The sequence below is a fragment of the Aricia agestis genome, chromosome 11, assembly GCF_905147365.1.
Source record: "Aricia agestis chromosome 11, ilAriAges1.1, whole genome shotgun sequence".
Lineage (NCBI taxonomy): Eukaryota > Metazoa > Arthropoda > Insecta > Lepidoptera > Lycaenidae > Aricia > Aricia agestis.
In genome coordinates this window covers 4,820,386-4,845,385 of record NC_056416.1, presented here as the reverse complement: position 1 = coordinate 4,845,385, position 25,000 = coordinate 4,820,386, and the positions used below count along the sequence as shown (strand labels likewise).

The following is a 25,000-nucleotide window of genomic DNA, read 5'->3' as shown; positions in this document are numbered from 1 at the left end:
AAGTGATAACTGTTAATTAGTAGTTAGTTAGTAGAAATTACCAACAAAAACGACAAAAATTTAAAGAAAAAAAATATTTTTATGGACTTCTGTCAAACAAAACGTAAAAACAATGTACGTATGAAAATACAAAACATTTCTTATGATTTAAATAATTCGGAAAATCAAATTTTCATCCGAAATGAAAACTTACTTAAGGCGGGATTATAGATGGCGCTCGAAAGGTACATATTTACTTATCAAGCCGTCGTCGATTTTAATATTTTCAGAAATAATGTGATCACGTGGTAAACTCGACATACAGAGTAATGATTAACAGAGAGGCCATGTTCACCACTTAATAAACGAAATCTTTGATGAATTTTGTATTATAATAAAATTATGTATTAATTAAATATGATGTTTGTTGTGTACTCACTAACATAAAAAAAGTATTTCCTTATAATAATACAATTTATAACAAAATAAAGTATTACCCATTTACTATAGTTCATTGCATAATATACCTCTTATGCATGGAAAATACGCCAACATTATGAATATGCTATAAAATAGTTACAAAGAAATACCCTATTTTCACAGTGAACTTCTATAATATCTAATATAAATATTATAAACCACAGTAGCTTTTTTCCCTCATGTCCTTTGTTCCGTTTAATCTTTAAAACTACGCAACGGATTTTGATGCGGTTTTCTTTAATAGATAGAGTGATTCAAGAGGACAAATAATGGCTAACATTCGAAGCAATTTTAATAAATACAGCAATAATCCTTATCCGATTGAATAACTTATATACATTGTTGATTTAATGTAGATCTATATGGCCCTTTACAGCATAATATTATGATTTAAATGAACATTTTCGAAGATATTACAGATTTAAAAATTGCGGGACGTAGCTTTTGCGGCGGTACCGACCAATGCGGGGCACGGGTAGTAATAATGAATATAAGTCAAAACTGCTGAATCGATATTTTTTTCAGTGGTTATATATTTTATACCCGAAGCCGGGGCGGATCGCTAGTTATATTATAAGAGACACATACAGACCCCAAAGTATTAATACCGAAGTAGATTTAAAATTCTGTAAAGTAGATTCAAAAGTTCTAAGCTACAATTCAACATCGTCAGCTCGCTCACTGCTGGAAAATATAGAGCTTATTTTACAACATCAATTAGAAGGATTCAAACATTTTTTGTGCTTGGGTTTATTGAAATAGCTTTAATAAAATATAAGATGTACACCTATGACGATCACATTATTAATCAAAGTAGGATCTCAGACAAAAAACAAATTATTTGGTCTTTTTTGCTCTATAATGATAAATCGCGTGCGGGTCCGACTCGCACTTGGCCAATTTTGTTCCTTAATTTAATTAAAAGCATAAAAGTGGCTCTTATGTTGACTGTATGGGACTATGGGAGTGAACAAGACTAATAATAATATGCCAACTTACCAACAACCTACGTATGTACTTTGTAACCTACATTGCATCAAATCGTCGTGAGTATGTGAGAATTAAGTTATAATAATTAAGTTATAAGAATTAATAATTGCATAAAATGCAATCTCTTTACACTTTACTTTTAAATGCCGTCACGATTTTAACACGACAAAAAATATTTTTTTAATAAAATCAAATATTAAGGTTTTAGGACATATTTTCATTTCGATAAATATTATTTTTTCTCTAAAGAATCCCTAGTTATTTCCTCTCGTGATGCACCAAAAATCATGGTGTATCTATAAATCTATATCAATCCGCATGATAATATTATTTTTACGATTTCTTGTGCAGATTTTACTACCCCAGTGCTAAGATGCAATGATTCTTTTCATTGCTATGGATTGGACATGTTCAATAAAATAATATAATCTTATCATTTTATAATGTTTCGACACATACGTCATAATCTGTCTCTGTGTAGCGATACTCTGTACATTGTTTTCTGACTTAGCTCTAATAATAAATATTTACATATTTTTATGACTTTCAAACATATCAAAAATGTAAAAATGATCGTTTGGTGAATGTAAATTATCAAATAGCATCCTATTAGGTAGTCTCTCACGAAATAATTAGGAAACAAAACAATATTGTAATATTTGTATACCAAAAATGTTGACTAGGTTCCGAAAAAAAACCCAGTCTACTGACTAGTGCTCATGACGTCAAATTACGGCGCTGTATTGTACTGGTATTCCACTAGTTAGACAAGTGTGACATATTGTAATTATATCAAAACTTAGAGATATATATACGAAAAGGCACTGGCAAATATTCCGAAACGAATCGATGGTAGGGGACCACGGCAATTCCATACAATTTCTATACTTAAGGAGCTCTGGCCAGTATACTGGGATATATTTGTGAACATACTTTAAGTTTTCTATAATAGACAATCAGTCACAAATATTATAAAGAACAGTAAATATCATTTTCCGCACTAGCATTAGCTTTGGACATAATATTACCATCAGCATTTTTTGCCTTTTACTATATTTTTCTTCATTTCGTTGAGTACCAAGTTTTAATCGGCCGTGCTGATCTTGTAGACATTGAAAATGGCGTCGAAAAGTAAAAAATATAACTACGGAAGCAAAAAAACAAGTGACAGCGCGACGTCTAATCCCTCCGTTAACATAGTCGGATGTGGCACATCGTGCGCTCTTACTCGCTTCCGCGTTCCGTTAATAACGTAGGTAGTGACTATCCGACATTGTTAGCGGGCAATCTTAGTAATATACGACCTATTTTAATGTGGCTATTTCAGAAACTACGCATAATATAGATTTTTTCTTTTCAGCTCATGATAGCCTTGGTTATAAGGACATATTTCATGAAATAAAACGAAAATGACGATTTTGCACATCCGACATTGTTAATAGTCATGGGCGATTTGCATTTGCCACAAGTGCTTTTGCACCTATTTAAAATATTTTATTAAGTGCAGTGAACTTAAATGTCTTTATGATTTTTGTGGTTTTCAATATTAAACGAAATCCGGCCCCCTATGGACACTACCGCCCTCCCCCCGAGGACGCTGCCGGCCCTAGGCCGCGGCGTATACGGCCTATTTATAAATCCGGGGCTACGCTACTGGTACTCACAAGACTATTGTTAGCGACGCGCGACGGCTAGCTTTTCCATGCTTTTCTTTCAGTACATACTCATCCGTATTTAATGAATGGGTACATGAGTGCGATTCATGTTTTCCTTTTCACAAGCGTAAGCGGTAAGACCGATTAATGTATAAGTTGACGTCACATTTCATTACTTAACTTTAAATTATGCTTAAGGGGGCGACTATCCCAAAATTGTCGATTTTATAATTCATTTTTGTACTTGAAAATAAGCCCCGAATTGTTTCATTTTCTAAACATACTTAGATACTACATTATATTTTCAAGAATTTGATCTGAACGAAAACACGATACTTATCTTAAAATTTTCTCGATAGAAGAAAATCACAAAGATGCATCTAGTTTTCATGAATTATTTGGTCTGAGTCCTGAGATTACCACATTGTATAAAATTCTATTATTGAGACACTGACCTGGTGGATGTATAAAATGTTGTATATTTATCGAGTTATCAAGAAAAAAAAACTAACTTGGCGATGATTCCGCGTCGTCCTTTTTCACCTTGCATAATATGACCCTTTTCACCTTGTATAATATGAAAGACGGGGCGTGAGCGGTGAGTGTGAAAAGAAAAGGACGATGTTTGATTTTTTGCGTTAGTCGCCCTCTTAAAGCTTAAAAGCGAAGTAATTCGTTGTTATAAGTAAATAGATATCAGAATAGTCCCAAAGTAAAGTTTTCTTAATAATAAATTTGGTAAGTAAACCAAAGTTCATTTAGCGGAGTACGTGAGGGAAGTGAGACAAAAGTAATTTGTGATATATCACAACCCCGGGACCTTCAAGAAACTTTCATTTTGTGTCAATAGGCGGCTAACGGCCGCACTTAGACACGAATATTAATTACTTAACTGTAATTAAATAATTTGACGTAAGCATTAGGCCCCATACATTATATCTATATATGTGTCGCAGTCGACTAGTTAAAAAAGCCATTCAATCAAATAGCTAGCCCTTTGACTGAACAACGCCATTCAATCACACGTCTAGCTTTTTAATTGAATATTTTAGTCGCTCAAAACGTTCAACACTACAGTTGATTCAAAAGCCACCGTTTGATTGAATTAGTTCTGTTTGATTGAACGGCTGCGAAATATTTATATCATTTAATTGTCTCAGAGTTGAGAGTACAGCCGTGGCAGTAACAGAGAGTCAAACACGCGTTCAGAGGGGTCCATAGAGAATACAATATATATAACGGACCCCTCGTCCGTGCAAAAGCTAAGGGGTTTGATGTAATTTTAGCTGAACGTTATTCTTTTCGGCACGGCGCGCCGTGCCCGGCGATTACGTAGATATCTTGCGACAACTAAGCAACAGGCGTTGGCTGAAATTAACGCACAATATCTGATGTCGAATCACCCTGCGAAATACAATTTACTTTGTTATATATTACAGGATCGTTCTCAAAATCGACATTAGCAAATATATTACGTCGTGCTCGAAACTCGAAAGCACGAAGTTCAATAATATTTGAATGCAGCGCCTACGGTTTTGATATAGCAAACCATATTCTGTGATTTGAATCACCTTCCGCTGCCAGGATTGCTATATATTTTTACTGTAAAATTAGGGCATTTGAAAGAAAGAAAGAAAGAAAAATAAATTTATTTGGTATTTAGCATCTTACAAAAATAATTCTTAACTACTAATACTATCCTACGTAATACCAAATTAGTTCCCATTCAGCAATGTTGCGAACGGATCCGCAACGCTGATTTTCAATGGACACCTTACTTTTACTTAAAAACAAAAATTATAAAAATCCTTACTAATCATAATGTGACAAAATATTATTGTATTTAAAGCTACTTTAAAAAATAAGTAAGTATATAAGTTTATAATAAAACAACTCTTGAAGGCATTGGTGACATTAACATAATATAAAAGTTATCTAAGTACAGTCTATTACTAACCTAAAACAGTAGGTACATACATCATCTTAGATATAATATTTTGGTTACTTATTAATAATTAGCAAACTAAAAGCAAACTAAAAGTAAGATTTGAACATAAGGTTTCATTTTCGTGTAATTTATAGTTATAAGTAGACATCGGATTATATGCATTTGCATACTTGCATATGCAAATGCATATAATGGGGCTTTTTAGGCGATAGTGCATATTTTGGCATTATTTCGTTGATTGTGCATATTTCGGCCATATTATGCCCTCGTTGTCTCTAAACTAGCTATCATAATACACACCGAGGCCACGAAACAGAGGTATGGTAGATCAAAATCCTTCAAATATGTAGCCCACCCTTGTTTAAAGACTTTCGCAATACACCCGAAGTACAATATCTTTCTAGAAACAAAATGTTTCTTTGTAGTTGGCCACATTTGAAAAAAAAATTGAATTTGTGACTTTTGATTGTGCATATTTTGTGCATATGTCAGCAATTTTTACTGCATATTTGCATGCATATTTCGGCACTTTGATCGTGCATATAATCCGATGTCTGGTTATAGGTTATTTCGGTAGTTTTATGCCCTCATAGTCTCCAAACTAGCAGCTATCATGATACACAGTTCACAACGAGGCCACAAAACAGAGTTACGATACATCAAAACACTTAAAATATGTGGCCCCATCCATGCCCCATCCCTATATTTTAAAGTAAGTATACACCCGATAGGTACAAAATCTTTCTAAAAACAAAGTTTTTCTTTGTATTTGGCAACATTAGTTAAAAAAATTAAATAAAGTAGATATACGATTTAATAACATCAACGGGGATTAAGATTGCAGATTGCAATCGGAAAATGTTGGTAGAAAATTATTATTATTGATGCTGTATCTGAAAAATCTTGAAATGAAAAATCCTGGATTTGATGAGACTATAAAAATTGCGCTTTTATTAATGGCACCACCGGAAAACTCTTAAAAAAATAATACATTTAATAAAAAGTGACTTTTGATTGTGCATATTTTTCGTGCATATTTGCATGCATATTTCGGCACTTTGATCGTGCATATAATCCGATGTCTAGTTATAACGTTTGAGCTTTCATGGTGAAATTAAATGTATAGTAAGCGATTCTCCTCCTTCTAGAACAGTGGTCCCCAACCTTTTTTCCATACGGGCCACAAACATGTTTTGGTGTTGGTGTCGCGGGCCGCAACAAAATTTTTTTAGGGTTAAAAAATAACGTTCTTTAAAATTAATGATTTAATAATAGAAACAATTTGAACTGCCGTACTCAGATACAATACATGATTAGGTACCTACTTAAGAGGGCGACTAACTCAAAAAATCAAACATCACCACAGACCGGAGAAATACCACGTTCTCACAGAAAACCGGCGTGAAACAGCGCTTGCGCTGAGTTTCGCCGAGTGAGTGAGTTTACCGGAGGTCCAATCCCCTCCCCTTTTCCCTTCCCTTCCCATCCCTACCCTCCCCTATTACCCTATTCCCTCTTAAAAGGCCGGCAACGCACCTGCAGCTCTTCTGATGCTGCGAGTGTCCATGGGCGACGGAAGTTGCTTTCCATCAGGTGACCCGCTTGCTCGTTTGCCCCCCTTATTTCATAAAAAAAAACATCGTCCTTCTCTCTTCACACTCACGCCCGTCTTTCATATTATGCCAGGTGAAAAGGACGATGCGGATTCATCGCCAAATTAGTTTTTTCTCAATAACTCGATAAATATACACATTTAAAAAATCCGCTAGGTCGGTTTCTCAATGATAGAATTTTCATACAATGTGTTAATAAAGCCGCCAACCCACCGCGGCGCACGCTGTGCACGGCCACGCGCACGCGTGGACGTGCATGGGTTTATTTCTTTGACTTGACACAATTCGTGTGTAGCGTGTGCTTGGGTTGCAGTGGACACAGTCACATATATTTTCTTACAAAGCGAAGCTTGACGCACGAGCCTCTCCGTACGCCGCGGTGGGTTGGCGCCTTAAATTAACTTAGTTCAATGCACGGTTAAGGCAATAAATGAAAAATTCGTGAAAATTAGACGCATCTTTGTGATTTTTTTCTGTCGAGAAATTTTTAAGATATCGTGTTTTTGTTCAGATCGAATTCTTGGAAATTTAATGAAGTATAATATAATTTTAGAAAATGAAACAATTCGAGGCTTATTTTCAAGTATAAAAATGAATTATAAAATCGAAAATTTTGGGTTAGTCGCCCCCTTAACTTAAGTTTGATGAGGAGTGCGAAAAATGTATTCTGTTTATGACAAAATCTTTATTAAATTAAACTAATTACTAAATCTGTCTGCGGCGGTTAGAATTTGTGGTTGTTGAAGGTAAATTTTTCGGTTTGCTACGCTCTTGGGTGGTCTAAATTCTACACTCAGAGACGAATCCATACGCGAGCGAAAAACTTTGGAACCTTCTTTACGAAAAATGCGGGAACGTAGGAGCATGAAATTTCGCACAGTTGTAGTAAATTTTATATGGAGAATGAGTGCATCGAGCTAGGTAATATTGTTTTAAATTTATGTTTTTATCATACATTATCTTAAATAAAACATTACACACACTACAACGCGCACAATAGGTACCATGTTTTGACTGACAAGCCTATACCACAGTATTATGTCATATTGCTATACTGTGCCTATACACACGAATTATACTCCTTTGTTTATTGTTGAAGTCTGTTGTCAAATTAAAAAATGGATTGTTGTTTTTTTTATTAAATCTGAAATAGTCAATACTTTAAACGGGGAGCCAAAAGAAGAAGATAATTAAATTTAAGGTTGAATTCGACCATTGGGCGATCTCTAGTATCAATTAAATTAAGATTTTGACTTATTGCACCATGCATTATCTGTCAAGCTCTTCATTCAATTGCAGTTTAATTATCATTAAATGTCTCTAGAAGTGCGGCCGTTAGTCTATACTTTACCATTCAGACGTGGGAGAGCCATGCTTCGGCACGAATGGGCTGGCTTGACCGGAGAAATACCACGTTCTCACAGAAAACCGGCGTGAAACAGCGCTTGCGCTGTGTTTCGTCGAGTGAGTGAGTTTACCGGAGGCCCAACCCCCTACCCTATTCCCATCCCTACCCTCCCCTATTCCCTTCCCTTCTCATCCCTACCCTCCCCTATTACCCTATTCCCTCTTAAAAGGCCGGCAACGCACCTGCAGCTCTTCTGATGCTGCGAGTGTCCACGGGCGACGGAAGTTGCTTTCTATCAGGTGACCCGTTTGTTCGTTTGCCCCCTTATTTCATAAAAAAAATATCTATAATCACGCTGTAATGTCATGACGAGATTTACAAGTACAACATTCAGCTTAGAAAATAGGCAAGAAAGTGCACAGGAAATCAATCGGCTGATGCAAGAATAAGACAATAGAACACAACAAGGTGGCAACTGGCAAATAACTTGTAGGTTAAGGTTGAATAGTTCTAACCCTAACCTACTTTTAATCTGTATTTCCTATATAAATTCTTGTCTAAAAATACCTTTTCTCGCTTATAAATAATGTCACTTATATTTCTAATGACTTACGGCCGCCAAGTATTTTATCAAGATAATGAATGTTACAGTTTTTAGGGTTCCGTACCCAAAGGGTAAAAACGTGACCCTATTCCTGAGACTTCGATGTCTGTTCGCCTGTCCGTCTGTCTACAGGCTGTAACTCAAGAATGGTAATAGCTAGAAAGAAAAAATAAAATAAATTAAATGTTTAAAGGGGGCACCCATACAACAAACGTGATTTTTCAAACATTTTTTGTTCGGTATCAATTCAATTATTGAATGATAATTATAGGTAGGCACCTGAAATGTTTACAAAATACTCAGCTGTTTTTATACTTTAATAATGAATAATAACATTTAAATAATTAATAAAGGGAAATATGAGAGCCCCTCCCATACAAAAAACACTTTTTTACTATTTTTGCTCTATTATGGTACGGAACCCTTCGCGACGAACGAGTCCAACTCGCACTTGGCCGATTTTTAATTTTCCATTGGAGTGAACAGCAATAAATATCTAACTGTGTCATTAGTTATAGTTACAAGTTTCACGGCCCTTAATCTTATCTTCCTTTGCAATGATTAGTTTTACCCCGTAATATATCGCCCTCTTTGAATTGAGAACAATGAGTGATATAATTGGCTTCTTAAGAGGATACACCGGGGGCTAGAGAAATGAAAAAAAAGTACGTGTAATATCTATAGCTGTCTCCCTTACCTCAAGCCTATACGCAGAACTCGATAGAGACAACTGCAGAAAATCAACGATTCGTTGTCCCCTGATTCCTTCTCCAAAACTTAACCGATTTAAGTACTTTTTTCATTAAAGATTAAAAAAAGGCTTGAGCTGTGTTCTTATGTTTTATTTTTTTGTATAATCTAGCCAAATCTGTTTTCTGGGTGTTTGAACAAAGCGGAAAATCTGGCCATTTTTTTGGGTTTTTGAACGTTCATATCTTATTTAAAAATTAAATTATGAAAGAAAAGAAAACATAGGGACATTGTATTAGTGGCCGTAGATATTCAGGAAAAAATTATAACTCTACTAGCTGTCCCGGCAAATGTTGTTTTGCCATATAATTATTTTTTTTTGTATGAAAAATAGATGTTGGCCGATTCTCAGACATGCTCACAAAATTTCATGAGAATCGGTTAAGCCGTTTCGGAGGAGTATGGCAACGAAAACTGTGACACGAGAATTTTATATATTAGACTAGCATTATTCAGGGGACAACGTTTGTATGGAAAAAAGGGCGGTGTGGACTCCTCTTAAGAATGAAGAGTTCTCGCGTTGTAGCGTGAAGGCTTTACTTTTTGCAAGAGGTTTTCTTGCATTAATATCCATTATGCAAGAAAAAAATTACCGTGACTACAAATAAAATGAGGTTTTGATTTAACTTGGTAGTTGGCACATATTTAGAAACTGCAATAAAAGGGCAAAGGCTTAATCGCAGCAAATCTTCGATAATTTCACAATGTAGAGAATCAAGATTATAATGTTATAAATAATTAAACTAATGTCAAATTTTATGCAATATAATTTGCAGTTTTCGCTTGCAAACTTTCATATTTATAAATGTCTATAATTTAGGTTTAAAAAAAAGGTAAGATTAATGCCTATTTTTACCAACTTACCTACTCACAAAATTAAGTCTCGCCATGATCATTTAGGGCGTTTCTTGAGTAAAAGTAGAGATTTTTCTTAAGCTATGTACCTATCATACAGTAAGTATGTGATGTAACGCAAATTAATAACATAGTATTATAATATTTCAATGATTTTTGTGATGTTTTTTGCTGATAAGGACGTAATTGAATACCTTCAGTACTTAAATACATAAACTGTGGGAAATCTTCGTAACATTGTGATAAAAATAATGTACTTAACAATCCACATTCGATTTCTCTGAAAATCGTTGAAAATACCTACTTATCGTTTTTCTATAAGCATAAGAAACACTATTTGAATGTTTTTAAAACGAAGTATGAAGTTGAACTAATTTCAAATTTGAATAGGATATATTATTACTGCAATGTTTTCATACTAGAGGCAGCACCAGGCACCAGCACACACAGCAAACAAAAAGTTTTGTTTGACGTTTGACAACGTTTGTGTCAATAATCTGAAATGACCTGTGCGACATGTCGGGTTTTGGTCGGATTATTTACTGTATGTGCTAATAGCGCCCTCTGCTCTGAACCTTGCGTAATATTCCCTATTGGAATTTTGAGAACACTTTGCGGACTTCCGCATATAAGAAACATACTTATGTTTCTTTACTAGCGATTAGCGAAGAATATATTTTTGGGTCGCCATTTTTTATCGGTTAAATATCAACCACTTTAGTAACAGGCTAGGCAGGATAATCTTTAAATAAGCATTAAAACGCAATATTGTGATTTATGGTTTAAAATCTAAATTGAATACGTATGCTGGTAAAGTGGACAAACATTTTATACTTAAACTATGGAAAATTACTAATTTCGCCCTTATTATAATTTGAACGAAACTTGTAAATTTGTAATTTACCTACTTCATCATCTGGCTAATATATCTGGCTATATAAAAATATCCTATGTCCTTTACCGGGACTTTTGAGTCCCGGTAAAGGACTTACCGGACTTTTGGTATAGATAAACTTTGATATCTCTATACCAAATTCCAACAAATTGGGTTGAGCGGTTTAGGCGTGAAGAGGTAAACAGACAGACAGACAGACAGACAGACACGTATTTCGTATTTCGTATTTATAATGTTAGTATGGATGTGCCAGATGCATATTTTCTTGATACTGGTGTTAAGAGGATACACCAGGGGCTAGAGAAAGGAAAAAAAGTACGTGTAATATCTATACCTGTCTCCCTTACCTCAAGCCTATACCGCAGAACGATATACGATAGAGACAACTGCAGAAAATCAACGATTTGTTGTCCCCTGATTCCTTCTCCAAAACTTTAAGTACTGTAAAAAACCGATTTAAGTACTTTTTTCATTAAAGATTAAAGAAAGGCTTGAGCTGTGTTCCTATGTTTTTTTTTTTTTTGTAAAAACTAGCCAAATCTGTTTTCTGGATGTTTGAACACAGCGGAAAATCTGGCCATTTTTTTTGGGTTTTTGAACGTTCATATCTTATTTAATAATTAAATTATGAAAAAAAAGAAAACATAGGGACATCGTATTAGTGGCCGTAGATATTCAGGAAAAAAATTATAACTCTATTAGCATTATCCAGGGAGGAAACAGGGGGCAACGTTTGTATGGAAAAAAGGGCGGTGTGGACTCCTCTTAACTTCTCAAGAAAAAATTTCCTCGACCTCATTCAAATCTTTTGGAGCACAAAATTTCAAATATCTTTGAATACACACGTTTGCCGTGATGGTATGGTAGATAGAACTCTACATTATACTATAAATTATTATTATTATTTATTAACGAACTTAAAATTTATCACATACAGCTTTATTTTACCTGTGAAACTTTATATAAGTACTTTTTTTTTTATGAAATAAGGGGGCAAACGAGCAAACGGCAACGCACTCGCAGCAACAGAAGATCTGCAAGTGCGTTGCCGGCCTTTTAAGAGGGAATAGGTTAATATAGTAAGGAAGGGAAGGGAATAGGGGAGGGAAGAGAGGGGAATAGGGTAGGGGATTGGGCCTCCGGTAAACTCACTCACTCGACGAAACACAGCGCAAGTGCTGTTTCACGCCGGTTTTTTGTGAGAACGTGGTATTTCTCCGGTCGAGCCGGCCCATTCGTGCCGAAGCATGGCTCTCCCACGTATAAAGTACTAAATAAGAGTCATAGGAACTCCGAAGTACAACTATACGTACACTAAATTACACGCTGTAGGTATCGGTGACACGACGTACGAGAACACAATAACAAAACTAATTGTTTAATAGCGCAATTAACAACACCGACAGGAAGGCGAGTTTCACCGCGCTACCTAACTCACTCGCACCGCTCAGTTTCACATTCACAAAGTACAAGATTTTGTCGCAATCCACTTTATAGTTCGTCATCGCCTCCCGACTGATCATGATGAGGCGACAGGTGGCGTTCTTCGTCACGTAGAGGCGCTGCTTCGTCGTCGGATCCTTGATCGTCGTCAACTTCCAATCGACTATATTGTAGCTCTTGCTGTCGTCTCTTATCACGATCTCCTCGGCGCTCCTGGGCTCCTCGGCCCAGAGGCTGACGTCCACGTTGTCTTCCAACATCTTTCTGTTGTTGTAGTCGTGGACGAAGTTCCTGAGGAACCCCTGGGCAATGAAGCAGTATATAGCCAGGGTTTCCGTCAACTCGACATCCTCGATCCGCAGCCAGCACTGTTCGGCCTTGTCGTTTCGGCTCGGCAGTTGCAGCGGCAGGGAGACGCGTATTTCTTTATCGTTCTCGCCGCCAACCGCAAGAATAACGGCGAGCAACGCTAGTAACATTTTAACTGTGCACCTACCGCGTCGTCATGATGCCGACTGATGTTGGCATTGTGTAGTGCAAAAAGAGGAGCGAATCAGCTAGACAATGATAGTACAATCGATACGTATCATTAAGGTTGGCAATTATGTGCTCAGTGCTCCGTAATGCTGGGTTATGTAATAACTCAAATAGTTTTTATTCACTGTTTCCGCTGTGGCCTTGTGTCGTATCTTAATGTAACTTAATTGTTGTTGATTGTAAATTAATGTTCTTAGTGGAAAATTTATTTGTGTTTTTGTGAGCGAGTTTGATTTGTTTTTTGGGAATATATTATTTAACATAATTATTAATATGATACATATTATCTATATCCCAAAATCAATGATACGACATGAACTTCCAGACTTGAACTTGATTTCAATTCTAATGCTATTATTTCAACGTCCTTGTGATAATATATCTATCACCTATGTAAACAATGTAGAGACGATTTGAATTACTAACCGACTCAAGAGGATCCCATCACAGGCTTGTTGAAATGAGAAAATACACATATTATTATAATGTCTGAAGATGTCTCGCAGAGTTAGGTATTTGTGTCTGCTGCTATAATACATATACTTAGGTACTTACCATTTGTACGGCATTTTCGAGTATTTTGGTTTCTCACACATTTTTTGTTTGTCATTTATTCCTTTAAGTTTAAAGTAATTTATAAAAAGCATTTATATAAAAGTTGCGAATGTTACGAATAGTGTCTTCAATATTAACGCACTTTAAGAGGGCGACTTACCCCAAAAATCAATCATCGTCCTTCTCTCTTCACACTCACGCCCGTCTTTCATATGCCAGGTGAAAAAGAACGACGCGGATTCATCGCCAAATTAGTTTTTTCTCAATAACTCGATAAATATACAACATTTTAAAAATCCGCTAGGTCGATCTCTCAATGATAGAATTTTATACAATGTGTTAAAATATTAACTTAGTTCAATGCACGGTTATGGCAATAAATGAAAAATTCGTGAAAATCAGATGCATCTTTGTGATTTTTTTCTATCGAGAAAATTTTAAGATATCGTGTTTTTGCTCAGATCGAATTCTCGGAAATATAATGTCTAATTTTAGAAAATGAAACAATTCGGGGCTTATTTTCAAGTAAAAAAGTGAATTATAAAATCGAGACTTTAGGGTCAGTCGCCCTTAAGTATTAGAGACGCACCTAAAGTTGTTTTTTTGTGGCGTAAAACCCGTTTTCGGGTGGAAAAGCTTGTTTTGGTGCAAACATGTGCAAAACGGTTATAAATAGGTTTATTGACATAGATGTTAAAAGTAAAATAACTTGTCGCTTGCGCAGCTAATGAGAGATAAATGAGTGTCTTCGCGGTATTGTTTATCGCAAGCCTTGAACTGTCCATAAAAATATAATTGGACGATAGTCACGATACTCACAATAGATATCAATACGTGAACAGACCAATACACTTGTAATAGTCCTATTCTACCTTGGAGTATCTATGAGAATGACCCCTATGTCAGCATTGTGGTAAAATATTATGAGTAACCTATAAAATGTTCTCATTTTAAGTACTTCATTTAAACTTTGACTTTCTTATCATTGAACGCTAAGTATCACAATATGTGTTTTCCCAGAATAAACACGTGACGTCAACTGGTTCGCTCGGAACCAGTTTAGTGCGTGGTCAGTCGCGAATTCGCGCAGTCGCGTAAAATGGCCAACAGATTCCTGTTGTGCCTGGTACTAGCGTGTGTTGTAACAAATGTCGTTGTAGCCCGAAGGGGTGGTGGGGGCCGGAGCAGCTCCAGTCACAGCTCCAGCCATAGCTCCGGCCACAGCAGTTCCGGCTCCAGAGGTTGGGGCTCGAGTTCTTCGGGTAGAGGCTCATCCAGCTCCGGATCAAAATGGTCCAGCTCGGGGTCCTCGTCGGGATCCAGCTACCCCTGGTCCTCGTCAGGATTATCAGGATCCGGAGGATCTAAATGGGGTTCGGGTACGTCGTCAGGATCCAGCTACCCATGGTCGTCGTCGGGTTTATCGGGCTCCGGGTCAGGAAGCAGGTATCCATCGTCAGGCGGGCTGTCTGGGTCGGGATCCGGAAGTCATTCGTATCCACCATCAGGTGGACTGTCGGGATCAGGTGGGGGCAGCAAATACCCTCCCTCGGGCGGATTATCGGGTTCAGGATCGGGAAGTAGATATCCAACATCCGGAGGACTATCGGGATCGGGATCTAGCGGAAGCAGGTATCCTCCCTCAGGGGGACTATCAGGTACGGGATCAGGTGGAAGCAAATATCCACCATCAGGAGGATTATCGGGTTCAGGATCTGGAGGTAGCAAGTATCCTCCCTCGGGTGGATTATCGGGATCAGGATCGGGAAGCAAATATCCACCATCAGGCGGATTATCGGGCACTGGATCCGGAAGTAGATATCCACCGACTAACTCAGGATCAGGCAGATATCCAGATTCACCGGGACTCTCTGGAACCGGAAATAGTAGATATCCATCATATTCTAGAACGAGCACATACAGGCCCGATTATAGCCATAACTACGGACCCAGTAATTCTTATAGACCAACTTCCAGGCCGGTCTATCATCATGAAACATATTACACCAGGCCAGCGTATTACACAGCGCCTCAGCACGTGTACATTACAGAATATAGAAATTCAGGCAGCAGATACAGTGATTTGCTAACTGGTCTTACTCTGTACAATATGGGCAGGTCTCATAGCCACTACCATGATCATTACTATTACGATGATTATTATAGACACAGATATAACAACATGGGCAGCCCTTACCAACAACGCTTGCAGCCCAGAGATGAAGCCCACTGCGTATTGCGAATTAAAGAAAATGGTAACGTCGAAGTGCTGAAAATACCTTGTGAAATTGTGTCCACGTTTAGTGAAAAGGTTACCTCAGAAACTGTTACGAACAATACTGTATGTGTAACTAACTACACTGTTATAAATAATACTCTCACTAATAATAGTAACTCCAACGTTTCAACTATGAACACGACTTATGCGCCTGTAACTAGAATACTTGTGGAACCAACTGCTAACAATAATTTGACAAACTCTTCAGAAACTAAAGTTCCAGCATCTAATGTGACCTCTATTCTTCTAAATACCACTTCAGCTATAAACGAAACATCAACAATCAGTTCTGTTAATGTGTCTATAACAACACAAACTCCACTAGCTAACTTAAGTAGTTCTAACGACACTAATTCCACTGTTACAACTGTAACTCCTCTTGATAACAAAACTAAAATAGTCACAGATGATACTCAAATTTTATTAGACAATTTAAACAACAATTATTTAAGTTTAGCTTCAAAGAACATAACAGAGTTAGTTAATTTAATCATGAATACAACAAACAGTTCGCTGCCCACAAATGTGACGGTAGCTGCAAATGTATCTACTTCATCAAATGATTCTGTAGTCACTTTATTACTATCAACTACTACAGCTCCTTCAACAACGATATCAGTTTCAAACACAACTGACAATAATTCTACTAGACCAGCTATATCAGACTCAGATCTTTCAAGAACTTTGTTGAATACCAATCCCAATACCACATCGAGTGTAAGCATTGTGAACACAACTACTTGTACCACTTCCTACTCAAAAGATCCTTTAAGTGTTAAAGGGGGTCCGATTAATATTTCTAATATGCAATGCGAAGTAGAAATAGTTACTAGAGAGGCCCGACTGAGGACTGACGTAGATTGTAAGACTTTAATGGAATACTCGAAAATGCCACCACCAAAAGACGCACCGTCCATGCTCCCCTCAAGATCCACGTTAAAAACGTGGTTGTCAAGCCCCCCTTGGTGGATGTCTGCATTCATAGCGTTGTAGAAACTTCCATAGTATAGTGTTATTACTAGGCATCGGATTATATGCACGATCAAAGTGCCGAAATAGGCATGCAAGTACGCACGATAAATGGCGTGATTTAAAACACAAACATGCACAAAATATGCACAATCAAAAGTCACTTATTATTAAAATTTATTATTTTTATTGAAGAGCTTTCCGGTAGTGCCGTTAATAAAAGCGTCAGTTTTTTATAATTTCATCAAATCCAGGACTTTTCAATCGTCTAAATCTACTATTTCTGTACATACTACAGTCTTCATTACTTTGAAGTCGGTACCAGTCCCAACAGCTTCAGATATTCTGACATTGACGTATCGACTCACGATAAAATTAGCTGGTACCGACTTCAAAGTAATGAAGACTGTAGTATGTACAGAAATAGTAGATTTAGACGAATTCTGAAAAAGGCACTATTATAGAGTAAGAGTTATTTAATACTTTTTAGTTCATATTATTATTGTTTTTACCTTGGAAGTCGGTTTTAATTTTTTGTTAAAAATAATAATAATGTCTCCTATATCTGTGCCAAAACTTTTGCATTTACTTCTAATAATATGTTATTTTAGATGCCTATTGTTTAATAGTGGACAGAATGTTGTGTTTTGTTTTAATTTATTCAGGGGCAGTCGTAATCAATATTTTTCATAGAATTCTCATGTTTATTAGTCAAAATATAATATTACCTACTTACTAGTTTGTAGTTCTTTATTTTGAGATGTGAATATTAATTAGTACCTTTTGACTATAATTATTGTTATTATTGTTTTATATTGAATAAAGTGAATAAAGAACAAGGAGCATTTTGTATGGAACCCGTACCCAAGATGTAGCACATCCAGACATTTATCAAATGAAAGGGCTTTAAAATCTGTACAGTTTACTGTATGACAAAATCTCTAAACCATGGGAGAAAAAAGTTAACAAGGGTAGAAGTGAAGAAAAAGTTACAAAAACACCCATGAGAAAACTATAAAACCTTAAAAATTTAACCTTTCCTGGATTTGACAGTATACTGTTACCTTGGAGAAATTGTTTATAATAATTATTAATAAGCAATACTAGCGAATGGTGCAATAATCTGGCGCCTTCGCCTTTCGAGCGCCATCTATTGAGCTATTTTGCCTCTTAAAATGTCAGTGGCCTATAATCCCGCCTAAACATTTATACTCATACTAGAGATCGCCCAATGGTCGAAATTCGACATCAAATAAAAAATCTATACTATATATTGTAATGAAATTGAATTGAAAATGAAATTTTATACACAGATAGTCTAAAGCCTGAGAAAGGACAGACCTTTTTCCAGTTAAAAAGTAGCCTATACTTTTTAACTGGAAAAAGGGGTTGTAAGGGGGTGTTTATGCGTACATTTGTTCAAATTAAGTTAGTTCCAAAAATTCATAACAGATGGCGCTAAGAGTCGCTTAACTCAATCGTGTTTCTATAAGAAGTGGTACCATCTAACATAAAGTTTTCGATTCTTTCGATTGTTATACAAATATCTATACTTCTATACTAATATTATAAATGCGAAAGTATCTATGTCTGTCTCTCTGTCTCGCTTTCACGCCAAAACTACTGAACCGACTGTAATGAAATTTTGTACACAAATAGTCTTAAATCTGAGAAAGGACATAGGCTACATTTTATTTATTAAAAATAAAAAAAATTAAGGGGGCTCCCACACAAAAAACACTATTTTTTGCCTAATTTTGCTCAATTAAGGACGCTATCACAAAAATTATTACAATAATTAGCGTCAGTATGAATATCGACGCTAAGTACATTAAAACAATATTCAATATCAGCGCGCCTTGTACAGCTGTGGCAGTTACGACGCACGCCGCGTTCTTGATAGGGCGAAAATGTATGAAGAAATTTGAGAGCGTTTCTTATTTTTCTTATAAATGGAAATGTTATTTATTGTTATATAAAATATTTAGCTATTCGTACAGGGGACTAAATAAGCAAAAATTTTTTTGTGTATTTATTATCCTTAGTTCAGTGTATTTAGCTATAATGGTATTTACCTAATTGAACCCCATTTTTTTAATCTTTTGCGATTATTGTGATGGTTAAAACGTATTTATGTGAAAATTTTGTATGCGGCTATAAAATTTTTATGTTAAGACGTGGAGATGAATATATTAATTATCTTTCATTTGAAACCAAAATATCCTCGCAGTGTGACTCCTAACTCTTTAAAATGGTACCTGAAAATCCCTGATATTTGTGAAAAAATGTGATAGCGTCCTTAAGGAGATAGGATAGGTTAGGTTGGGTTTGATAATTTGTTGTTTCTGTACTAATATTATTATGTTACATATACTAAATTTCAGCTTTATAAGACTTCAGGAAGTACCATAACAGTTTTGATGATCGATGAGTCAGTGACAAAATTGTGGATTTTTGGACACCTATAAAATCTAAAGTATAATCACTACGATATTCAAACTTGCGCATTTAATTATTAGTACCTGGATGACCGAGCTTTGCTCGGTATAGCAAACACTCATTGACTTCGTGTTACTTAACAACGTTCTGTTGCCGCTATAACAACAAATACTGAAAACAATATAAAATCAATATTTAAGGGGGGCTCCGATACAACAAACATGATTTTTTTGGCCTTTTTTGCTCGATATCAATAATGACAACAGGCAGGCAGTTGAAATTTTCACAGAATCCTTAATTATGTGTGTACTTTAATAATTAATAATAAATTAGAATATAATTAAAAATTAAGGGAGGCTCCCATACAAAAACACAACTTTTGGCCTATTTTTTAACCCCCGACAAAAAAAGAGGGGTGTTATAAGTTTGACGTGTCTGTCTGTCTGTGGCATCGTAGCATCCAAACGGGTGGACTGATATTGATCTAGTTTTTTTTGTTTGAAAGCTGACTTAATTGAGAGTGTTCTTAGCTATAGTTCATCATGATCAGCCTGCTCCGTGCTGAAAAATCGTGGTTCATCTGGTTCGTGAAAGGCCGATTAGCAACTTGCAGTCGTTTGGTGGGCTTTATTGCATTCTAGTTCGTGACATTTATGAATATTTACACATTAATGGAAAGTTAACCTGGTGCTGCAGCATCACCTGGTAATTAATAGGATACCCAACTCCTCACCAACTTCGAGCAATGGTTTCGTGTTTGGGCTCATTTTAATAGCGACAACTAGTAAGACATAGATAACCAATAAATTTTTGCATGCTGCTGCTGCAGCATCACCTGGATTCTATAGGAGCTAAGTGGAGGTTTCATGTTCGGACTCATATTGATGGCCTCATCCAAAAGGATATTTCTAGATGGTATTCATTGGGATATAATATGATCCTGTTGATAGGAATTATTCTGCATTATAACCAACACAAGTTTAAAAAGCATGAAATAAAATTAAATTAAGAAATTTAAAAAAACCCCCGCCAAATAACTTTAAAAATACAACAAAAAAAGAAATTTGAAAATCTGACCACAAACACCAAAGTAAACATTAACTCCTTCTTTTTTGAAAGTCGGTTAAAAAAAGTATCTAAGATGTTGACCAGGGATGTAACTTGTAAGGTATCACCATGCTAAATTTCATTGAAATCGGTCCAGCGGTTTCGGAGATTAGCCTGTACTAACAGACAAACAGACAGAGAAACAAAAATTTCAAAGACAGTTAAAATGTGTTCTACTACTCTTCTAACATGCCCCTGACTCGTTTTTTCAAGTTTATTTTCAATGTACAAAAATTTTACCTTTACGATTTTATTAGAACTAGAGATCGCCCAATGGTCGAAATTCGACCTTAGTTTCAACGACATTAGGACTACTACTGTATATATTTTGTAAAAAAATATTGACTGTATCATATTTTTTTCAACTCTTGTCTCTGGGACTTAGCTGATCTCAGACTGGCCGTGTAAGCATTGTCTAATAGTATCTAAGATTCAATAAAAAAAACTATAATCCATTTTCAATTTGTCACCTTGTTGTCAACAAACTTCAACCATAAATAAAAGAGTATAATTCGTACATAGACATAATATATACTATCATTATACTATGAATTCGTATGTATAGGATTGTCACTCAAAAATCTGTCATTTTTCCTAGTGTGTGTGTTGTAGTGTGTATAACGTTTTATTTGTTAAAAAAATGTATGATAAAAGCATAATTGCAAAATAATATTAGCTCGATGCACTCCTTCACCATATAAACTATAACTGTGCAAAATTTCATTTACCTACGTTTCCCCATTTTTCATCAAAAGGGATACAAAGTTTTTAGCTCACGTATTAATATAAAGATTTCTATATGTATAGATACAAGAATTGCTCGTTTTAAGATATAAGATGTCATTATATCTTAAAAATTTGAATTATCTGGCATAATCCAAACTAAAGTTACGAGGGTTCAAAAACACGACGAAACGTTTCAAGGAAAGGTAGCCCTTGCACTTCGCTTGGCTCGTCAGATTTGTCGCTTGCGCAGCTAATGAGAGATAAATGAGTGTCTTCGCAGTATTGTTTATCGCAAGCCTTGAACTGTCCATAAATATATAATAGGATGATAGTCACAATATGGTCACAATAGATATCAATACGTGAACAGACCAATGCACTTGTTATAGTCCTATTTCACCTTGAAGTATTAATGAGAATGACTCCTGTGTCAGCATTGAGGTAAAATATTATGAGTAACCTATAAAATGTTGCTCTCAGTTTAAGTACATTCAGTCAGTTCATTTAAACTTTGACTTTCTTATCATCGAACGCGTTAAGTATCACATGTATTTCCCAGAATAAACCTCGTGACGTCAACTGGCTCGCTCGGAGGGGAACCAGTTTTGAGTTTAGTGCGTGGCCAGTTGCGAATTCGCGCAGTCGCGTAAAATGGCCAACAGATTCCTGTTGTGCCTGGTGCTAGCGTGTTTTGTAACAAATATCGTGGTAGCCGGAAGAGGTGGCGGTGGCCGGAGCAGCTCCAGTTCCGGCTCCAGAGGTTGGGGATCGAGTTCTTCCGGTAGAGGGTCATCCAGCTCCGGCTCCAAGTGGTCGAGCCCCTGGTCGTCGTCTAGCTCGTCAGGCTCCGGATCGAAATGGTCCAGCTCGGGGTCCTCGTCGGGATCCAGCTACCCCTGGTCCTCATCAGGACTATCAGGATCCGGGGGATCTAAATGGTCTAGTTCGGGTTCGTCGTCAGGATCCAGCTACCCGTGGTCGTCGTCGGGTTTATCGGGCTCCGGGTCAGGAAGCAGGTACCCATCATCGGGCGGGCTGTCTGGGTCGGGATCCGGAAGTCATTCGTATCCATCATCAGGAGGATTGTCGGGATCAGGTGGGGGCAGCAAATACCCTCCCTCGGGTGGGTTATCGGGTTCAGGATCAGGAAGTAGATATCCGCCATCCGGAGGACTATCAGGATTGGGATCTGGCGCAAGCAGGTATCCTCCCTCAGGGGGACTATCAGGTACGGGATCAGGTGGAAGCAAATATCCACCATCAGGAGGTTTATCGGGTTCAGGATCTGGAGGTAGCAAGTATCCTCCCTCGGGTGGACTGTCGGGATCAGGATCGGGAAGCAAATATCCACCATCAGGCGGATTATCGGGCACTGGATCCGGAAGTAGATATCCACCGACTAACTCGGGATCAGGCAGATATCCAGATTCACCGGGACTCTCTGGAACTGGAAATAGTAGATATCCATCGTATTATAGAACGAGCACATACAGGCCTGATTATAGCCATAACTACGGACCCAGTAATTCTTATAAACCAACTTCCAGGCCGGTCTATCATCATGAAACATATTACACCAGGCCAGCGTATTACACAGCGCCTCAGCACGTGTACATTACAGAATATAGAAATTCGGGCAGCAGATACAGTGATTTGCTAACTGGTCTTACTCTGTACAATATGGGCAGGTCTCATAGCCACTACCATGATCATTACTATTACGATGATTATTATAGACACAGATATAACAACATGGGCAGCCCTTACCAACAACACTTGCAGCCCAGAGATGAAGCCCACTGCGTATTGCGAATTAAGGAAAATGGTAACGTCGAAGTGCTGAAAATACCTTGTGAAATTGTGTCCACGTTTAGTGAAAAGGTTACCTCAGAAACTGTTACGAACAATACAGTATGTGTAACTAACTACACTGTTATAAATAATACTCTCACTAATAATGTTAAATCCAACGTTTCAACTACAAACACGACTTATGCGCCTGTACCTAGAATACTTGTGGAACCAACTACTAACAATAATTTGACAAACTCTACAGAAACTACAGTTCCAGCATCTAATGTGACCTCTGTTCTTCTTAATACCACTTCAGCTATATACGAAACATCAACAATGAGTTCTGTTAATGTGTCTATAACAACACCAACTCCACTAGCTAACTTAAGTAGTTCTAACGACACTAATTCCACTGTTACAACTGTAACTCCTCTTGCTAACAAAACTAAAAATTTCAAAAATGAATTAAAAATTTTCTTAGACAATTTAAACAACAATTATTTAAGTGTAAGTCAAAATAATATAACAGAGTTAGTTAATTTATTCATGAATGATATTACAGCTTCTCCAACAACGATATCAGTTTCAAACACAACTGACAATAATTCTACTAGACCAGCTATATCAGACTCAGATCTTTCAAGAACTTTGTTGAATACCAATCCCAATACTACGTCGAGTGTAAGCATTGTCAACACAACAACTTGTACCACTTCCTACTCAAAAGATCCTTTAAGTGTTAAAGGAGGTTCGATTAATATTTCTAATATGCAATGCGAAGTAGAAATAGTTACTAGAGAGGCCCGTCTGAGGACTGACGTAGATTGTAAGACTTTAATGGAATACTCGAGAATGCCACCACCAAAAGATGCACCGTCCATGCTCCCCTCAAGGTCCACTTTAAAAACTTGGTTGTCTAGTCCCCCTTGGTGGATGTCTGCATTCATAGCGTTATAAAAACATAACTATCTATCAGTTAGGGTGTATCTTGAGAGATAACATTTTAAAATTCTTTTTTAGGGTACACCTGAAGGGCATTACCTCCTATTGATTCTCATGCTTCATTTTTAATGTCTTCTTCATCTGTGCCAAAAACTCTTACATTTACTAGTTTTATGTTATTTTATGTGCCTATTGTTTAGTGGACGGAATTTTGTGTCTTATTTTAACTCTTTTTTTATTTTAGTCCTAGTTTTATTTTACTCAGGGGCAGTCCATATATCGTAATTAATATTTTTAATAGAATTATTCTCATGCTTGTTAGTCATATTACCCACTTACTAGTTAATTTACCTAAGTTCTTTATATTAAGATGTGAATATTAATTATTAGTAATCACTATAATTAATAATTATTATTGTAATTATTGTTTTATATTCCAAACAAGTAAATTATGATAATGTTGATTGAATAAAGTGAATAAATTAAATTACCTAGTTATTTATAGGTTCATGATAAAAAATTAAAATTCTGTTTTTATAAAAAATGTATTGAAAGAAAACTAAAAATTTATTAATTTTAACCAACTTCCAAAAAACGAGGAGGTTATATGTCCGGCTGTGGATTTTTTTGTATGTTCAATGATTACTCCGCCGTTTGTGAACCGATTTTCGAAATTTTTGTTTTGTTGTATTAGTTTTCACTCCAATTTGGTACCATGTTCATGGGATCTATGAGTAATCGAGGGAACTACTCGTAATTTATGATTTATTACATTCTCATTGCTGATTTACACTCGCGCGCGAGTCACGAGACGAGCCGCGGGACGCGCCGCGAGCCCTGTCTGTGTGTAAACTCGAGCTCGCGGCTCGTCTCGCGGCGCGGCTCGCGGCTCGCAAGGCTCGTATCGGGAGCGGTTTCCAAAGGAGCCCGAGGGGGACGCAAGCTTTACATGTTTAAGCTAAGTACTCACATACGGTTTTGCTCGATAGTTTTACTCCAAATCGAGCAATAACCACCGTGTGGACCGCAAAACTGACAGCTCGAAGGCGCGCTTCGAGCCGGCTCGATGGAATTAAATCTGTCAAATATGTCA

The 25,000-nt window shown here is 36.6% G+C and overlaps 4 protein-coding genes across 4 annotated transcripts in view; 3 read left to right on the top strand and 1 right to left on the bottom strand.

The window, feature by feature from the left end:
• Positions 1 to 25,000, top strand: part of LOC121732025 (adenosine receptor A3) — a 102,719-nt gene that overhangs the window by 59,422 nt on the left and 18,297 nt on the right. The gene's annotated exons all lie outside the window — the stretch shown is intronic.
• On the bottom strand, positions 12,398 to 13,148 carry LOC121732028. Its single transcript, XM_042121775.1, has one exon. The coding sequence runs from the start codon at positions 13,037 to 13,039 to the stop codon at positions 12,488 to 12,490; it is 552 nt and encodes a 183-aa protein (XP_041977709.1). The 5' UTR covers positions 13,040 to 13,148; the 3' UTR covers positions 12,398 to 12,487.
• On the top strand, positions 14,713 to 24,273 carry LOC121732023. Its single transcript, XM_042121770.1, has 2 exons — positions 14,713 to 16,952; positions 24,034 to 24,273. Exon 1 carries the CDS (start codon positions 14,752 to 14,754, stop codon positions 16,921 to 16,923), a length of 2,172 nt encoding a protein of 723 aa, XP_041977704.1. The 5' UTR covers positions 14,713 to 14,751; the 3' UTR covers positions 16,924 to 16,952; positions 24,034 to 24,273.
• Positions 21,786 to 24,040, top strand: LOC121732024 (probable serine/threonine-protein kinase DDB_G0272282). The gene has a single exon (XM_042121771.1). The coding sequence runs from the start codon at positions 21,823 to 21,825 to the stop codon at positions 23,920 to 23,922; it is 2,100 nt and encodes a 699-aa protein (XP_041977705.1). The 5' UTR covers positions 21,786 to 21,822; the 3' UTR covers positions 23,923 to 24,040.